The 19141-nt window shown below is 41.4% G+C and overlaps 1 protein-coding gene across 1 annotated transcript in view; it reads right to left on the bottom strand.

Moving 5' to 3' along the window:
• LOC139731905 (uncharacterized) overlaps window positions 1–19141 on the bottom strand; it is a 60962-nt gene that overhangs the window by 18447 nt on the left and 23374 nt on the right. The window contains exons 4-18 of the mRNA XM_071642780.1: window positions 15446–15559; window positions 14814–15075; window positions 11852–11938; window positions 10391–10466; window positions 9884–9951; window positions 8512–8606; window positions 6963–7465; window positions 6171–6363; window positions 5434–5732; window positions 4342–4540; window positions 3840–3936; window positions 3119–3219; window positions 1619–1969; window positions 1015–1183; window positions 499–587 (exon numbers count right to left, since the gene is read on the bottom strand). Of these exons, the coding sequence (XP_071498881.1) occupies window positions 499–587; window positions 1015–1183; window positions 1619–1969; window positions 3119–3219; window positions 3840–3936; window positions 4342–4540; window positions 5434–5732; window positions 6171–6363; window positions 6963–7465; window positions 8512–8606; window positions 9884–9951; window positions 10391–10466; window positions 11852–11938; window positions 14814–15075; window positions 15446–15559 (2703 nt within the window). The remainder of the gene's footprint in view (window positions 1–498; window positions 588–1014; window positions 1184–1618; window positions 1970–3118; window positions 3220–3839; window positions 3937–4341; window positions 4541–5433; window positions 5733–6170; window positions 6364–6962; window positions 7466–8511; window positions 8607–9883; window positions 9952–10390; window positions 10467–11851; window positions 11939–14813; window positions 15076–15445; window positions 15560–19141) is intronic.

The following is a 19141-nucleotide window of genomic DNA, read 5'->3' as shown; positions in this document are numbered from 1 at the left end:
TGCACAGCTTGAACTCCCAAGTTCATTGACCCTGCCAAAATATAGAAAATCCTTCATAAAATCTATAAAAATTTTCAGATCACTACCAAAATTTAATCATCTGTTCCTGGCGCCATTCTAAACCTTTCCTGCAAGTTTCATTCAATCTGTTCACAACTTTTAGAGTTATTTTGCACATGGACAAACATACCAATGGAAATGAAAACATAACCTCCTCCCTTGGCGGAGGTAAAAATTGTGTTCTCATATGATGCTCTCAAATTTGTCGTTTTGGTTCATCCCGGCCTTGACAACGGGTAAAAGACGAAAAGAATAGACTCTTCAAGGAACTTCCTCAGTAAGGGACAAGGGGATTTTTTTTAAATAGTTTTTTTAGTTACAGTTATGCTCATGGTTGTTTTTAATGAAACAGACTACAGCTGTACTTGCGGACTGTATGCAACAAATTTTGCTACCATACGGACAAACCCTACCACCCTCATGACACCAGATACTCACAATCGTGTTGACGAGTGGAAAGCCGGCACCAATAAGGTTGGGGTGATACATGAACGGCATTCCAGGGGGCAAGTTTGGTGGCAGTTTGGCTGCAATGAGAGTGACAAGAAGACAGTCAGGGGTATGGTCAGCGACAAGTAATATATCACTCTTTCTTCCTTTTTATCTAAAATGAATGTTTTATGTTTGTCTATCGTTTGTTCTGTCAAAGAACTGTTTGATGGTTACATTGGTTGTCAAGAGACAAGTTGATTACTGTGCTTGCCGGAAAGGGTGTAGAACCCTTCCCAAAAATGCTCTACAAATATCATTGAGCCCTTTGTAAGAAGTAATACAATGTACTTTGAGCTACAGTGGCACAAGATGACATTACCGGAAGAGATTAGGAAGAAAACAAGTCTCAAACTTCACACATCGATCGAGTCTGAGAGGTCTGCTCAAGTCTCACTTTACTTCCTGAGTTAAAGGGTAAGATTCACGGCGTAGTCTCTGTCTCGCAATGACAGTAATCCATACCTGATCCTTGTGATAACGTCTTTGATCCTGTGATACTTTGACTTGGATACCCTAGCGACGTGGATGACAGCACCGATGACGTGACCGACGTCGCTGACGACGACCCAGTGGATGAAGCACTGCTGAGGCTGGTGGATACCGATCCTAAACTACTGGAACTGAGGGAGGACTAAAATGAGGAGAGAAGACAAAGAAACCTCACATTTTATACAGTGTCGTCTTTCTTATATGTCAAGCAACAAAAGTGTTCACTGCCTACAAGAGTCACATAATGCTAGTCACTTCTACGTCAACCTCAAATTCAACCAGGCTTCAGGATATTGCATGTAATTTGTGAAAATGAGCTCACAACTGATTTCTTGATAAAAATAAAGGACTCCATGGTCTTCCCTTTCTTGGCAACTACAAATATAAGTGACAGCTACATTCAACTCTAAACACAAATCCACTTTCATTGCAATATTTTACCATGAAACATGATCATGAGAGACCAAGTAAGGTTTGTACTTCAATCAACAACCATTACAAACATGCATGTGAGGCAAGAACTTCCTAAATCTCAGGAAGATTTTTTTCACAATTGCTGATGGTGCTGCTGACTGACCTGCGCATGCCTTGTGTCAAGACCGGACAGCTTGGAACTGGACAACGTCGTTGTCGCCTGCGACACGTTGCTGCTGGCGCTCAGCCCTCCCGCGAGATGACCCGAGCTCGATAGACTACTTCCTGCGACGGTGACCGACTGGTGTGTGCTGCCCGCTCCTGTCAGCCCGCTACTGGCCGACTGGGACGACGAAGAGTAGCCGATATTGCTGGGGCCTGAGGACAGGCCGCTGGATAGGCCAGAGGACCCCATGGGGGTTGAGAAGGCGCTGGACCCACTGGACAGGTCAGAGGTCTGGTACTGTGAACTGGATGTCACTGATATACTGGACGAACCGTAGGAGTTTGGTACCTTCAAGTGAGCAAAAGTCACACTGGTCAGGAACTCAATGGACTTTGATTTTCTCCACAAAGCGTTACAAGCAATATTTATATGAAAATGGGGTGCATGCTACCACAATGGGCAAGGGGAGTCAGCACACTTTTAATACAGAATACAACACAAGAAACATACAAACGTAGGACTGCATTAGCACATTGAAAATCACTCTCAACATCTTCAGATTTGACTGAAAACAAACAAATAAAAGTCCTTCTTTGATCAGACAATTTGGAATGTGTGAATAACAGCAAGTCTTACCAGCTGACATTCCAGTTCTTTCAAGAACTCCAACACCCCCTCCCGGCTAAAATCATGAAATCAGGCTGATTACAACTCAGTGAATTATTTTTATGGCAACTGATAGATGTGATTTATTTGAATAGCTAAATCATCATTCTTAAAATCCATTTGCACATCTCTACCTTATAAACACAAATAGAACTTTTGCAACAACACTGTTTAGCATTACTTTCCATTCTACACCACTGAGGGAGCCACATATGTAACATGCTAATGACCCTTTCTACTCCATGGTCAAGGACGAATAATGAAATAAGCCCTCACAAGATGACGTAGGAACAAGATGCAGACCAATCAGTGTTTCCACCATTATCATCAAACTTTGCATATTCAGTAGAACGAAAGTTTAAGCTTCATTTACATCACTTTGGTCTGCTGGACTTGCATACATTCTTGGTAAAGGACGAGGCCGATGAGCAAGCACCAGCACCTTCCACAATAACACAAAAAAATGTAATTGGCACAGGCATCTATTCTCCTCCCTCAGACCCAAATACACTTTGAAGCTGTTTCTGGTTTCTACGACTACAATCATGCAGCAGTAACTTCTACGGCCACTTATGGCAATAATTATTTCATATAAAATGCAGATGATGACTCCACTCTTCGCTGCTTACTGAATAACATGTGCTTTTACGGACTCATCAAATGACAAAAAAAGATCTCCCTCATGTGAAATGAAACCAACGTCTACTCACAAGCTTGGCACGCAAAGAGTGGTGGTCTTCACATTCATGGGAAGAACAAACTCATTCAAACTGGGTTGGGTTAATTTTCTTTTTTTTCCGTGTGTGAGTGTGTGTGTGTGTGTTCCCTTACCTGTCTGCTGCCACCTAGTGACTGGCTGGTGGAGAGGCCAAAGCCGGACGAGGAGGATAGGCTGGCTAGTTGAGAGAGCTGCGACGCTGTCTTGTCCTTGTCTGCATGGCAGATGTATGAAGGGAGGAGGAAGGGGTGGGTTGCTAGGAATTATTTACAGTGGGAATGGCAAAATATTTCACACATGAAAGTTTTGGTCATAATGGAGCTGGGGTGCCTCCTGTTTGCTATTACTCTGATATTCAACCTACAGTCTGTCATGTTTGTCTTTGAATTCCAGGATATTTGTATTGTGTGTATATATATACTTTGCTACATTTTGTCTTCCAAACCTCTCGTTTCTCCTGCAGGACTAATGACCTTATGCTTGTTGTCACATTCACACACTCATCTTTTTGATTTAACCATCATACCCCTTTAATTTGAATATTTGATATCTTAACTAAAACTTCACAAGAATTTCAATGCATAAAAAGAGCACCCATACTCAGAAGAAATCTGGTAATGCCAATCTTCACAGGTGCCATGGGTCCTCTGTTAAAAATGTAACTATCACAAAGACAAAACTAGTTGCCAGGAGCATCCAAACATACACACATGGGCTAATTACATTACATAAACTTGCAAAGAAGAGCAGAAGGTTGTTCATTCCCCCTCCCCCTTCCCTGAAACTATGGCACTCAAAACAAAGAAGAACATAATCGGGTGGGCATATACTCACTGTCCATTGACTGTGCTGAAGTGGGTTTCTGTGAGCTGAGGTATGTATTGGTCTTGATGTCACTTTGGTTTGGTAGGGGGATTGGTTCCGGTGTCATCTGGAAAATAAAATACAACAATACAACAAAACCATCAGACCATAAACCCAAGTTTTCCTCCAGGCACGCTGTTGGAAAACAAATCATAGCTTTTATTGAAATCATAAGCAAAACCACAAATAAAGCAAAACCACACACACATAAAAAAAGAATGCAAATCCAATTTCCTTTTCACTGCCAAACAGGAGGCTGATGGTCACAAACTTGACAAGGTAATCTTAATGTTGCTGACTGATGTAATGGCAGGAGTAACATGGGTATGCACCAATGACTTTTGACATCTTCATACAATTGGTTGTGTAACAATTAAAATCAGAGCATAAAGTGTCTCTTGCCTTCTACTGACGAATGGCCAGCATAGGCCTGCAAATGATCAGAGATTGCTGTGTCGCAACGTGAACCTACCTGCTTCTGTTGCGTGCTCTGACCATAGTGTTGCGGCGCTCTTTGCTGCGATTGGTCCAATGACTGCTGCGAGACACTAGAGGGCGTGCTGACTGTACTGGTGAGACCTCCTGGCGCCATGCCTGTCGACGTAGCATACGGAGGCTCACTGCTCTTGCTATACGGCATATGGTTTGCACTGGTCCCAGATGAATTGACACTGTTGAGTCAGAAGACAAGTAAATCTTTTTTACAACGTACGTCAAGTTTTTAAATGTACCTGTGATAGGACGGTTTATAACCTTCTGTGCCTAATGGAAATGTCTAAGCAAAGTTAAAGCCTCACTAGTCCACAGCATGAACATTGAATCACTCCTCAACTGTAATCTCACAAGAGCTGCTCTGTTTAGTCGACCATGAATTGAGTCATCAATGCACAACAGCCCGTATGAGAACAGTTGGTGAGAATCAAAATTTCAATTGTCCAAATTCACGCAGAACAGACATATAGCAGAACTATCTTTATTATCTTATCACATTGTCACTTACATTCCCATACTTACAATGCTGCTGGACCTTCCATTGAAATCCCCCCCCCCCCATCATTTATATTTTGATGGTTACTAGAACTATACAGCTATTCTTGTTACATCAGTCTTGTATGTGCTCAACCTTACAAGACTTAAAAGGGACATTAATATTTTATATCATGTTTTTGTTTTTACATTTTGTTTAGTCGAGACTATAAAATGGCCTCTATAAAATCTAGGACATGGGCTGTCTCATTTCAAGCATCAACAAGCCCACTTGTGCTTGAGGCCCTCTCATACCTCACAAAGGAAGGTTACTATCAATAAAAGGCAAGCAAAAGATGTCTCAGAACGGAAGCAGGTAATACATAGGTCTGAAAGGAAACTTCTTCTGCTAGCTGTGGGCAACAGCACATAGGGGATTTCTAACAGCATTACAATGTATATACCGAGAAGAAGAAAAGACAACACAAACAGAATTCCGAGGAGAAAATTTTCAGGACACCCCTGAGAACCAACTCCTTCTCCTAAAATGTAAGATCTGCGGATACGATACACAGCTTCTGGGGATGATGTTCTGCACCTGAAAGCACTGTTGGCAAGTCCTCCCGTTGAGGAGAGGGTCGATGACAGCGAGACGGACGAAGGCATGGAGCTCGACGACAACCCAAAGTCCGACACGGCCGGGTCCATGGCGATGTCCATGGCGCCAAACTGGACGTCGAGGGTGCCCAGACTGCGGGCCGAGTTGGGCATCTCCACGGCCGAGGCCGGGATCTTGGTGGAAGGTGGAGGCAGCTTCTTCCTGGCGGGCTTGGACTGGGTGGGTGCCCTGGTGGTCACTGGCATCTGGCTACCACCTTGTGACTGGTCCATGCCCATCTGTTGTCACAGGCATGAAAATGACATCAAGTATGTTACCTAAAGAGGAAGACTTTTCTGACAAAGCTAGCCCACTCTACTTGACAACTTCTTCTCAGCTGCCTTCATAGTGACACATGGACACTTACTTTAAGCTTTATTTGACAGAAAACATAATGCAGTAATAGATTAATCCTCTGTATAACATTCCTGGGTTCAGTGATACCAACAGTGCAACTCTTGTTTGCCAACATCTAAATGTTTAATTTCAAATGACAAGAATAACCAAAGACAAAAGTTCATCAACTGCCTGTTTAATTTCTTTCTGCTACAACACATCATGTGTTAGCCAATACAAAAAGAAATAGTGGAACAAATAAGCTAGACAAACAGAATTTGCACTCTTGGAAGAGGTTGACAACCTGCATAATATCATAATACAATAGTAGACGAGCTCACCTGGACTTGCTGTGCTGGCTTGCCTGGTGGTTCTGAGCCTGGTATTGAGTTCATGCTGGGTGGGGCCTTGGGGTCCCTGAACTGGCTGAACACACTGCTGCTACTGTCCCTGGCACTGGACTGGTCACTCACACCTCCCAGGGATGTGGTGGGGGGCTGCACCGATTTGCCAAATAGCGCTGCCAAGTCAATGCTGTCAAATAGGAAGTTTTGACCAAGGTGTGAGCAAGCAATGAATCAACAGCACTCAAACTGCTGTACAAGCTGTTATTTTTGCAAGGGTTTAATTTTCGCGAATTTTGCGAATCCCAGTTGGATCGCGAATTTAACAACACGTGAATATGTCTCAATGCCCTTGGGTGATAGCGCATTAATGTTAGCGTCGGTGCCAATTCGCGAAAACAACAACTCGTGAAAATGTCTATGATCTCCTCATTCACGAAAATATCTGTACACGAAAGTAACAGCTTATACAGTGTCTAGTCCACAAACATTTCATAATGAGAACAAGAATTCATGTTCTAATTTCATACTTTATGTTACTCATCCATGGCAGGCTGCAAATGTTACGATACAGTATCAGGGCAAAGAGACCAATTTTCCTTTGGAAGAAACTTTCTGCAGGGAAAAGGTTAATGGTTCATTGATGCTGGACCATGATAACCTTTTGACATATCATACAAATGCAGTCCTGACAGAAAACCTGAGCGCATACCACACAACATGAATTTTTCTTCTACCTATGACAGTTAAAACTCCTTGGTCAAATCTAAAAATGTTTCTTTTCCCTACCTTCTGGACATGTCAGGCATGGTGGTACTGACTCCCTGTCCCATGACGGTTGCCCCGCTCAGGCTCCCTCCTACACTCATCCCAGGCGCTGGCTGCCCCATGCTGCCACCCGGCTGCACCATGCCGGCCTGGGGCTGACCCATCCCCGGCATCATGCCCCCGCCCGGCTGTCCAATGTTCCCTGGGGGCGGGGTCGGCCTCACGGCATTGGCCGGGGGTTGGCCTATGCTGCCTCCCGCCTTCATCCCGCCGGCACCGCTGCCGACGCCCATTCCGCCGCTGTTACCCATGGGGCTGCTGCCACCCATCCCGCCGCCAGTGCCTAACGAAGATTGAACGTCCATGGAGTGGGACGGGGGAGGGGGCATCCCCTGGCTGGGGAGGCCAGTTGACGGGGGCTGTCCTACAGGGTTTTGCATCTGGGGTGGGTTGTTGGTGATGGGATCCAGGGGCATGGGCGGCACAGGATTGGAGGAAGGGGTGAAAACCTGACTCTCCGTCAGCTGACATGGGGGGATGGGGGAATAAAATAACAATTATAAAGAGGCACATTACATATATCAAAAAACACATCAATAAAAAAAGTGTTTCCCTACTTACAATGCCGTACTTCCAGTCTCTTGCGAACATGAAAGGAGGACTGTGTACAACACTGTTGGAAAATTGAAGAACTTGTTTAACACAGGCAAAAATGTGTTCTGTATTGTTTTGTGTTGCTTTCTGCAATCTAGCCTTGATGTGTACTGATGAAATGTAAGATTTGATCTTTGAGAACTCATAACCGGGCACAAAACCTCTGAAGATGCTATCATTAAACCAGTCATAATGACATGAATCCAAAGACAAGCAAACACCTTATGGGCATAATCTTACACAATTATCATTTGGGGATAGCGTTTTACCCACTGACCGACATGTCAAATACAGATCTATGATTTTATTTTCAACAACTAAAGCATAGTGCCACTATAGACAAAAACAAAACAAAACTAGAAAAGCACTCTGAGAGCGCAGACCTCCGCCATGCAGCTACTAAAATACTTTCCATAATGATCTTGTTCTTCCATAGAGATCAGTGATTTCCACCCATACTTCTGCTGAAAATCGCCCGATTTCCCAATATAGAAGCCTTTTGTTACGTCATCAGTCCTCAGCTGTGCGGCGTGCCTCCCCCTAGGCAGCAGGAACTGGAGCACGCACTTTAGTGCGCATATGAAAACCTAAAAAATGCGCAGCTTGAACTCCCAAGTTCAATGACCCTACCTGCCAAAATATCGAAAATCCTTCATAAAATCCATAAAAATTTCCGGATCACTACCAAAATGTAATCATCAGTTCCTTGCGTCATTTTCAAGCTTTCCTGCAAGTTTCATCTAAATCCGGTCACAACTTTGGCGCACGGACAAACAAACAAACGGTAATGAAAACATAACCTCCTCCCTTGGCGGAGGTGACAAAACAGAGAAACCCCTGCACTTGAAGTAAGTATATTGCCAGTTGCTGAAGTAGAGTTAGGGAGTTAGGGAAGAGATCATTGGGGTCAACTCACATCACCCGTCCAATCGTCCGTCCCCCATTCCTCTGTGGCCCAGTCACCAGTCTTAGTGGCAGGCTGGGTGTTCGAGTTAACTGCATCGTCCCAGGCTGCACATGTGAGAATAGAAAATTTTCATGATCTTACAAGGCTTGTTTTGATATATCAGAAACCACGTATCTGTGGTTTGGTACTATAGATTTCTATCACAATTGTTCACTTTTAATTCTTAGTATTTCATGAGGTGGAATGAATTCTCCACTTTACAATGACGTCTACTTTGGTTGCATACATTGTCTATTTCTGTGGGAGAATTATGAACATCTCTTAATTACTATAACTGCTCCATGGATCAATAACGGATAGTGCAAGATTACAGTTAAAGGGACTGTACAGTACTGGTTGAGGTAGGGATTCATGTTTTGAACATTCCTAAGTGAGATAATGAAAAGCCTCTTATGAAATATGAAAGAGCATGTAATTTTAAGAAGGATTCAGCGTTTATTTGATGAAAATTGGTTTTCAAATGGCTGAGATATCAAAAAAAGTGCTAATAATAAAAGGCGACATGCCCCAACTTTATTAGTATATCTTTGTTTCACCTTGTTTTTGGATATCTCAGCCATTTCAAAACCGATTTTCATCGAATAAACTTGTAATACCCCTTAGAATTGCATGCTCTTTGACATCTCATAGAGTGGTTTCTGAATATCTCACAAAACGTTAAAAGCTAAATCTTCACCTCGACCAGAACTGTACACACCCTTTAATGTCTTTGTCTCGAGGCGGGATTTGAAAACATTGGTTTTCCGATTTAGGGCAGATGTAATGAAGTTAACCACTCTGGTTCTCCAATATAGGATACATAGTAGACTTAAGCATTGTCAATCAAGAAGAGAATGAGACAATGACTTCTGCTGTAAAATGACACCAGGCCCTGATGGGACAAAGGACTATGGATGACTTTTTCTCCACTTCTAACTTGCATCAAACACTCTGCCATGCTGCAAGGAGTAAAACATCAGAGCGCTGACTACATAAATTGGTGAATTTGTAACATGAAGCGAGTATGTGTGAGCACGCTGAAGAGATCTTCATTTCCCCTTGCAAGCCTCATGAAATTAGTAGAAAACTTGCTTCTGATAAAGATTTACACATCAGATGAACCTCCTCCAAAAGTTTCATGGAAGTGTCGTCTGCAGGTTGTCTACCTCAAAGATCTCACTGGTGGGTATTTGAACAAAAAGTCAGTTTGATGCGCCTAAAGGCATCCGCATTGCAATAAGGAAAATGCAAAGTTTGGCGCCATATTAATGCTATTGATAAATGACACTTCATCCATTCTTGCACATCTTATCAGCTTACTTGTCCATACTGTTAAACTCACATTCTGTTTCTGGCGGATTTCTCCATACGTTATCTGTCGACTTGAATGCATCCTCCTCTTGGAAATTCCTACACATAGAGACAAAGAGAAAATAAAGATTGCTCCACTTCCTTTTTGTATCTGAGCATATTTCTCTTATTCATTACAAAACATTAAAAGAATGACAACAGCTTCATGCAAACTTAGTGCGGATACAACAGAAACCCAATAACAAATGACAGACATCCACCAAAAGACAGAAATGTAATGACATATGACATACAGTCTGCAGAACAGAAATTAAATGAAAATGACACCATCAGGGCTTTCAGCAAGCCCTGCTAAATATTCTAAAGGGAAGAATCTTGTGCACGCTACATACAGTGATCTTTACCAAATGTATCTTAAAAATAATGACAGGTACTATGGCCAAACAATACTTGCATGAAGTTAGGGTACGAACGACATATGAAGTCCCAGAAATACTAATGATGCCAACTTGGCAAGACACAAGCTACACAAACTTACCCAAATTTAGAATTTGTGAATGACCGCGAACCACCACCTCCTCCACGATTTGATCGTCGAGATGGACCATTCATTTCTGTAAATAAATGTAGTAAACACATTACTGATGCTTCCATAGATCTAGATTCAGCTTAAGATTCAAATAAGACAGGTAGGGAAATACACTGTATATGAACTACTGAGAATTTGGCCTGAGCATTTGTTAGTGTCCAAATTTTTAAATGTGAAGGGCAAACTAAAACATCTACAGCATAAACTAGAAATGTCGCTACAGCGACTGGTTATACCCCCGCCAAACAACATTTCATAAGCTTTGGTCAAAACAACATTTCATAAGCTTTGGTCAAAAAACTGAGGAAGTAGTTAAATCCGCAAGATCTTTCCTTGATCTTCTGCCATTAATATGCCGTTACCATGGCAACGTACTTTCGGGTACTGTTGAAAAATGCGTCTTGCACATCTACAACCAAAGGCACACATCTGTACCAAGTTTCATGGAAATTGGGCAAAAACTGAGGAAGTAGTTTGCAACACAAAATTTTCCATCATTTTGGCTCATAATATGTGAGCTGTTACCATGGCAACATACTTTTTGTCACTGTCAAGAAATGTGTCATGCTGACCTATATCCTAAGACAAACATTCAATATGAATTCCATGAGAATTGGAAGAACACTGATGAAGCAGTTTTGCCATGAAGCATTTTGCCCTATATTTTACCAATAACATGCCGTTACCATGGCAACGCACTTTTTGCCACTGCAGAAATATGTGTCTTGCACATTAACATATTCAGATGAACATCTGTACCTAATTTCATAAAAATTGATCAAAAACTGTGGGAGGAGTTCGCGACGCAAGATTTGTACCCATTTTTGCCCATAATATGCCGTTACCATGGCAACGTACTTTTGGGTACTGTCAAAAAATACGTCTTGCACATCTACAACCCAAGGCACACATCTGTGCCAAGTTTTATGGGAATCGGTTGAAAACTGAGGAAGTAGTTCACGACGCAAGATTTGCAACGGACCGACCGCCCGACCGCCCGACCGCCCGACCGACCAACCGCCCGCCCGACCGCCCGACCGTCCGCTGATTCCTATATACCCCCTTCAAACTTCGTTTGGCGGGGGTATAATAAGGCAAGATTTCAGATTATTACAGGATTAACTGACATGAGATTGACTGGATTGCAGCAAACCCCACTTTCAATTAATGCCATTTCATTTCTTTTCCCCTTGGTTTCTAAAAAGTTTGGGGTTTTTTGACAAAATTTCTATGTCCAAAATGAATCAACAAAATATTCACCTCCACTCATATACTCCTGACTGCATACTTTCAACATAATCTTTAAAAGGTATACTTTATGCAAATAATTTCCTATGGAAGAAAGAAAAAAACTCTATTCACATTGTTGGTTTCTTCAGTAATACGGCATGACGGTGAAAGCCCACATACCTGCATTGCGACGGCCACGCCCCCTGCCAGACTCGTTGCGACTGTTGCGATCACGATCATGTTCACCGTCCCTGTCTCGCCCTCGCCCTGAACGAAATTAAAAAAAAACACACACACACATCAAATATTTTCCTATACGATAGCACTGACAATATCCGTAGTTTATCATTGTGGGCATACCATAATCTAATGCACAAAGCTTATCCCAAGAATGCTAGACTCCTGGTCGAGATGATTTTCCGGGTGATACAGCTGAGCTGAGAAGGCTTCATTTTCATCATCCCTCACAGTGCATTTTATATCTATGATAATTGTTCCGAGGAATGTCGGTGCTATGTTGCTCAAACATTTCTGCAACACATTCCAGATCTCATTACAGAGTCCGCAACCTTAATGCCACTTGGTAGTTGGCATATTTCTGTAGATTTGTAACTCGGCACAATGCATGTCATGAAAAACAATTGGGCTGAATAATTGGGGACATTAGCAAACAAAGAAATCTGTCGTCACGTATGTTGCACCTAGTATTTGTATCACAGCAACAACAGACTAGTATAGCTTTCCGACTATTGTTAGTTTTGGGGTTATTTTTCCTTTTTACAAAGCTATTACTATGTAGAGCCATGTAACAAACATGTTGAAATGAAAGAACAATCTACTAGTATAGGCAGTTGTAAATCCCCAGCATGCTCAACTAGACTGGCTAGAAAAGAAAAAAGCAATTGTAGATCAAAGTGACCAGTAGGTCATTGCTCTGCATTTAAACACCAAGAGTGATTAGACAGGGGAAAAGTTCTAGTTTTGATGGATTTGACATTGTGATCCATCCTTGTGACAATTCTCCAGAAGCCCCGTTTATCTTGGCTATAGGCAAAAACTCAAACACAATGTGCATTATACACAGGTCTTGCGCTGCAGTACAACATTGATTGGCAAGTCCCGTATGTGACAGTGTGAAACCCAAAGGTACAATCCCGCAGTACACACGCCTCCAACATTGGTCTGCAGACATATACTCAAATAGCACACCAGAGTTGTTCTGTCTCCAACACATTCATTAGCACTCAACATCACCTGGGACAAACATGAGAAGAAAGCTGTGTTTAACTCTTTATGTGCCGTGGTAGAAACCCCCTGAGTGCCACATTATTCTGAGTACACCAACGTAGTCATGCTTTGAGAAAATATTGTTTTTTTTTTTTTAATCTATGTTACTTTTATAGATTTCTGTTAGGCTGAAAATGTAGTGAGATAAGTTTTAGAGAAAATGTGAAGCTTTGCTTTGGTGTAAATTGTATGTCATCTCTATGATTGCTTTTCTTTCAAATGACCAATAGCTACATTACTGTAAAGGCATGACTTTTGAACGGAAAACAGTAACGGAAACTTAGAATTTGCATGCAAATCCAGTAGGGAACACCGCTTTCTGGAAAATCCCCACATAATATGTAAGCTATATGTGGGAGGAATGAATCGCGAGAAACGCTTTCATTGTATTGTGACATTTGGCGATTTATCGATCGGTTTGGGCGGGTTTGTGCGTTTGAGCAGAATATGCGAAGTTGGCATGCCGTCGACTGAGTTGGGCGTGCGAATGTGGCACATGAAGAGTTAATCAATCTGAAAAGACAAGACCCTAACAACCACAACAGAGGGGACAACAAGTTCAAAGCCGTTGTCACTGAGTCAATCAAACATGTTTTGTTGTGGTCTACAACATGCTACAAGAGAATGTGCCATTGGCTACCACCACCGGAAACCAGTTACCAGGGCTCGTCTATTTTGGTATTGTCATTGAAAGCCCATCAGCAGTAATATACACTGTGAGACTGTCTCTCACTACTTAAGCCAGAGTATTGGATGACAAGCAGAACATGAACATCCTGCTAAATGTCACACAAAAAATGAGACTGGAGTTGTTTGTTTTTCTACGAGGATATTCTACACTATGCAATGGAAAGGAGAGAGAGAGGGGGAGAAATAAGAGAAGGCAATCTTTTTAAAAATCCTCTCTCTACATCTTTGGTCATATGAATACCAAGCACGAAAACCTTCACTTTCGGTTAAAATGCAATGTCATTGAAAGTCATTTCCTATATCCTTGACTAAGATGGATAAAAATAATGTAAGGTAAAACTGCTCTCCCACCAGTTATGCCACTATGTCATGTCACAATTCACTTGGGACTATGTTCTACTTATATTGACACAATGGCAAGTAGAAGCTAGTTTTTTGATGCATGCACCATACCAATCTTATGAGGTTTGGCACGCATGCAAACAAATTTGATGGACTCTTTAATAATTCTTGACTTATCCTATAAATGAACACTTCTATAAATGAACACGTTGGGCAGATTGCCCAATGAGGGTATGACCCAAAACACACAGACTCCTGCATCTGTGCCCAAAGAGCTAATGAAGAAATAAAGGGAGAAAAATGGACAGCAGCGAGGATGTTTCTGGTACAGAAATAAAGGGCAACACATAACATACTACACAAAATACAGTCAATCAATGACAAATACTTTTTTTCAAATTCATGAAATTCTTCCGTTGAGATGTTTTTTTCATTGCAACTGATTGACAAATTGCCCTACTTCGACATCGATGTAGGGTTATTTGTCAATCAGTTGAAATGAAAAAAAAAAAACATCTCGACGGAGGAATTTCATGAATTTGAATAATTACGCAGTACCCGCAGCATGCTATAAGGATTAGAACCAACACTTGCTGTCGGGGGAAAGCTCGACGGTCTAGTGGAGATGACGCCTGTCCGGAGATCAGGAGGTCGTAGGTTCAAATCCTGCTGGAGTACGTATGCCCATGATTTTTATCATGGCTACTACTATAACACTGACCAATTCAGTGCTTATTTGCGTCGATGTAGGGCAATTTGTCAATCAGTTGCAATGACAAATACTTTTTTATGCCACAGCGATTAACAAGTCACTTCCACTCACCTCTGGTCATTCTAGGCGGCAGGTTGCCCCTCCCTCCTCGCCCCCGTCCGCGACCAAAACTGCCCTCTCTGTCACCGCCCTTGTCGTTCCCGTCCCTGTTATCCCGACCGTCCCGGTTGCGGCCCCGCCCGCCCCTCTCCCGGCGGTCGTCGTCCCCCTTGTGGTCTTTGTCGTGGTTGTTGCTGAAGTCTGAATTGCGTGCAGATGGCGCCGTGTTACGACCCTTGTTCTTTTTGCTGCTGATCGTCTCCCATTCATCCTTCTGTGATGTGCAAAGTCAGACTCAAATCACATTTCTTGCAAAACTGCATCAAATATCAACTCATGCGCAATAAGCCATTTTTCATCTGATCTAGTCTTCACTACACTACAATCATTGTAAATACCCAAGATTTTACTTGTAGGCTTCATTTCATTCATCTTTTTCCCCCCTTTTTTTTAGTGAGGTGGGTGGGGTAAAAACAAATCAAGATTCTTTTAGGACCGTACACAGTGAACTCGTATACAAGCATACAAGGACAGAGATTATCTGAAGTCTGTACAGCCACAGATATGCATATGAGACTAATGAGTGTGCTTTTGTAATTCTCACTATCGCATATAACTGGTTTCCATGGAAACTTCGTACTGACCCGACTGCCCTCCTCACTCTCCAGCAATAGAATGATGGCCTGTTCTGTGTCGTAGTTACTGTCGTGAAGCGCCACCATCACCTCATGCTCTGATCTGTTGGTCAACTCTCGCACCTGTACAAAGAGGAAAACACACAAAGAAACAAGTGCATAAGGTACAATATACAATGTCAGTATGTGTAGTGTGATTGAATCGGGGTTCTCTGATGAGGATTCTTTGCTTCGTGTAACATGACATGGATACTCATGGGCTTTACAAGATCAGAACTTACATGATATAGATACATCCAAATCATGACCTTCAAAACCACACAACCATTCATTAATGAGACATCCAGTACAATTGTACATTAGTGTAGAAAATAAACCTATAGTAGTTTACAGAATGATTTTAAGTATTAACCCCCTTAACATGTATCCGGAAATAATCATGAACAAGAATGATAGAGTAGTTTAACGGCATAAGCTGTAGAACAGGTGACAGCATATAAAAAAAGTTTCTTCCACTTGCCCTGATGTTCCTTGAACCAAGGGCAAGTGGGCAAGTTGGTTTGTAGCACCTTGCTTACTTAACACAATACATAATCCCTTGAAATACAAGTTAACACTGAAGACAAGGAAATATTGATCGGTAGTGAGTGTTTGGTATGGTTGTGCAAAGGCTACAAGTGTAGCCATACTTTAACAACTATGGTCAAATTCACAGCTACATCTGTATGTCCTTAAAGCCACTACAACTATATACAAAGAAAGAATGTCTAATCATCTTCTTCACTGCTGGGAGTGAAGTTTACCAGGTGATTACAAGCCAAAGTGCAGTGATCACAGGATCTGACAAAATCCACATGAACTTACAGTGTGCCTCATTTTGCAAATATTTACCTTCACAGAAAAGTGTTATCGTATGCATGTTCAAAATGTCCGTTCTACACTTCCTCTGCACTCTGATTTCCCCCAAAGTGCAACATACAATGTACATTGTAAATCTTTTGTGTGTTCCTGGCACTTGGCAAAACATCCCTATATTTCCATTCTTTATTCCCCCCCACAAAAACTTGGCTAATCTGTAAGCTACAACTAACTTGGGTGCAACAATGCAAATGTTCCACTTTCAGGCAAGTGTGACATAATGAGGACCGAGAGGGAAGGAGAAGGCTCATGTAATCGTTATTTTCAGGCTGTAAGTGTCAGGAAATCTCAGCTTGAAGAGATGGTAGTTTTGGTTGAGATGAGGATTCAGATTTCCAGCTTTTGGTGGACATAATCAGAAACTACTTCTGAAATATGAAAGAGCACACAATTCTAAGAGGAATTCAAAGTTTATTTGATGAAAATTGTTTTTGAAATGGCAAAGATATGCAACAACAAGGAGGTCCTAATAAAAGGTGGGACCCACCTTTTACTGGGACTACTGTAAAACATGATATATTCGCGGCACGAAATTTTCGCGAATTGGAGCCCACGGCCTTTTTCGCGGCAAGAAATTTTCGCGAATTGCCTCTTGCGTTCAATGCATATAATGTAGATAAGAAATTTCGCGTGCATTTTAATTTCGCGAATCTTGGCGCTCGCGAAATTCGCGAAATTAAAATGCACGCGAACATTTCTCGTTTTACAGTACTTAATTTTACTTTGTTTTTTGATACCTCAGCATTTCAAGACCTATTTTTATCATATAAACTTTGAATTCCTCCTAGAATTGTATGCTCTCTTTAATATTTCATATGTGGTTTCTAATCATCTTGCATTAAAGTTAAAATCTGAATTCCCATCTCAACCAAATCTATACCACCCTTAAAGGGACTGTACAGTACTGGTTGAAGTGGGGATTCATGTTTTGAACATTCCTAAGTGAGATAATGAGAAACCTCTTATGAAATATGAGAGCATGTAATTTTAAGAAGGATTTAACATTTATTTGATGAAAATTGGTTTTCAAATGGCTGAGATATCCAAAAAAAGTGATAATAATAAAAGGCGACAGGCCACGCCTTTTATCAGGATCTCTTTATTTCACCTTGTTTTTGGATATCTCACCCATTTCAAAACCCATTTTCATCAAATAAACTTTTGATACCACTTAGAATTGCATGCTCTTTGACATCTCAGAGTGGTTTCTGAATATCTCGCAAAACGTAAAAAGCTAAATCCTTACCTCAGCCAGAACTGTACACACCCTTTAAGTGATAAGGAAAGTGAGCTAGTGAATTCAGCACGATAACATGGATTATGAAAGCATACATTGCACAGTGTACATTTATCGCAATTCTCTTACACTTTAATTTGGCCCGCTTAAAAACAAAGTTAAATTTTGTATTCATGTTGTCTTCATTTATACAGTGTACAGTATATACTCATTTGTGTATCTATTAAAGAATTCATTACAAGAAACAACTGTACTTCTCTTACAGTGACTTATACCCGCCCCTGCTCAGTAACAGCCCACAGGTAATGTATTCACAACTCCCTATCATTCATCAGGATTACCCACTGTGAAAAGGTGGATTCAATGTCATTATGTTTGGATAATGTCCTGCACATTTACACTTTGAAAATCCTCTGTTGTAACCATACCCTGTCTGAGCACTTATTTCTACAGCAATACACACTGATAGCTCTGTGTGTGTGTGTGTGTGTGGGGGGGGGGGGGGGGGATTGTGCTGGCACAGTGCAAGTTCATGAAAACTGCAAACACTGCAGCAAACTGTCTGCTTCTGATTTGGATCATGTCATACAAACTTCCTGAAACACGACAATAGAAGCAGACACTGTGTCCTGTGGCTTTGCTTGAATGTATAAATGTGCACTGCGGGGCACACATCTTTCAGGCAACAACAGGGAACAATTCAGTAACAATATGACAATATTTACATGTATATACTGTATTTGTGGGGAAGGTTCTTCTCTTTGAGGCCTGGAAAAATGTATCTGATATCTGTGGCAATGGCTGGGCCATATCACATATCCGACAGTATGACAAAACACCGGATATGGTCTCCCACAAACTTGAATGATCATATGACAACTGCTCCACTGTTGCTTCCAGGCCAAAATGCTGATTTATATGCACCGTTCATTAAAAATTTGACTGAAGTTGCAGTGTACAAGCACACCTTATTTATGGAACCAGCATGTACATTGATCCTCTTATCAAATTCAGTGATTGAGAGCTTATAAATCCTCAATAAAGAAAGGCAAGAATTAAATAGCTATTATGTAATTGTTTACCTTCAAAACATATGATGGACGTCACATAAGAATCAGTGCTCATGGTAAGGTACACTGTACAATATGGCACATTCATCCTCACAGCTGGTAATCATCATTTTACATTTTGACTGTCTACAGAATGTCTACACAAGGCAACTGTAATCTATCAAAACACCACTACGTATGTTCACGAGGTAAACTCTGGAACATTATAATGTTACATAGAAGTTACCAGCTTAACAAAACATAAACTGTGTTTCTACATGTAAGTCTGGCATTTCAAGGGAAGTAAACAACTGACTGCTAACATGTTATCCTTTTTAAAGAAATAGGAAGGGGGTGGGGGTGAGAAAGTGAGAAAGGAGGAATAAAAAAGTGGAAAATAACAATGTTGTATAACCATCCAGGGAAGCATACACTGGCTGTTGTCCAAAAAAGACCTCGAAACACACTTATTTACAGTACAATGTACATGTCAATGACAAT

Source organism: Diadema antillarum, unplaced genomic scaffold (assembly GCF_040938485.1).
Source record: "Diadema antillarum isolate AM-2024a unplaced genomic scaffold, OU_Dant_1.0 seq00000386_RagTag, whole genome shotgun sequence".
Lineage (NCBI taxonomy): Eukaryota > Metazoa > Echinodermata > Echinoidea > Diadematoida > Diadematidae > Diadema > Diadema antillarum.
This window is presented reverse-complemented; position numbering and strand designations above follow the sequence as displayed.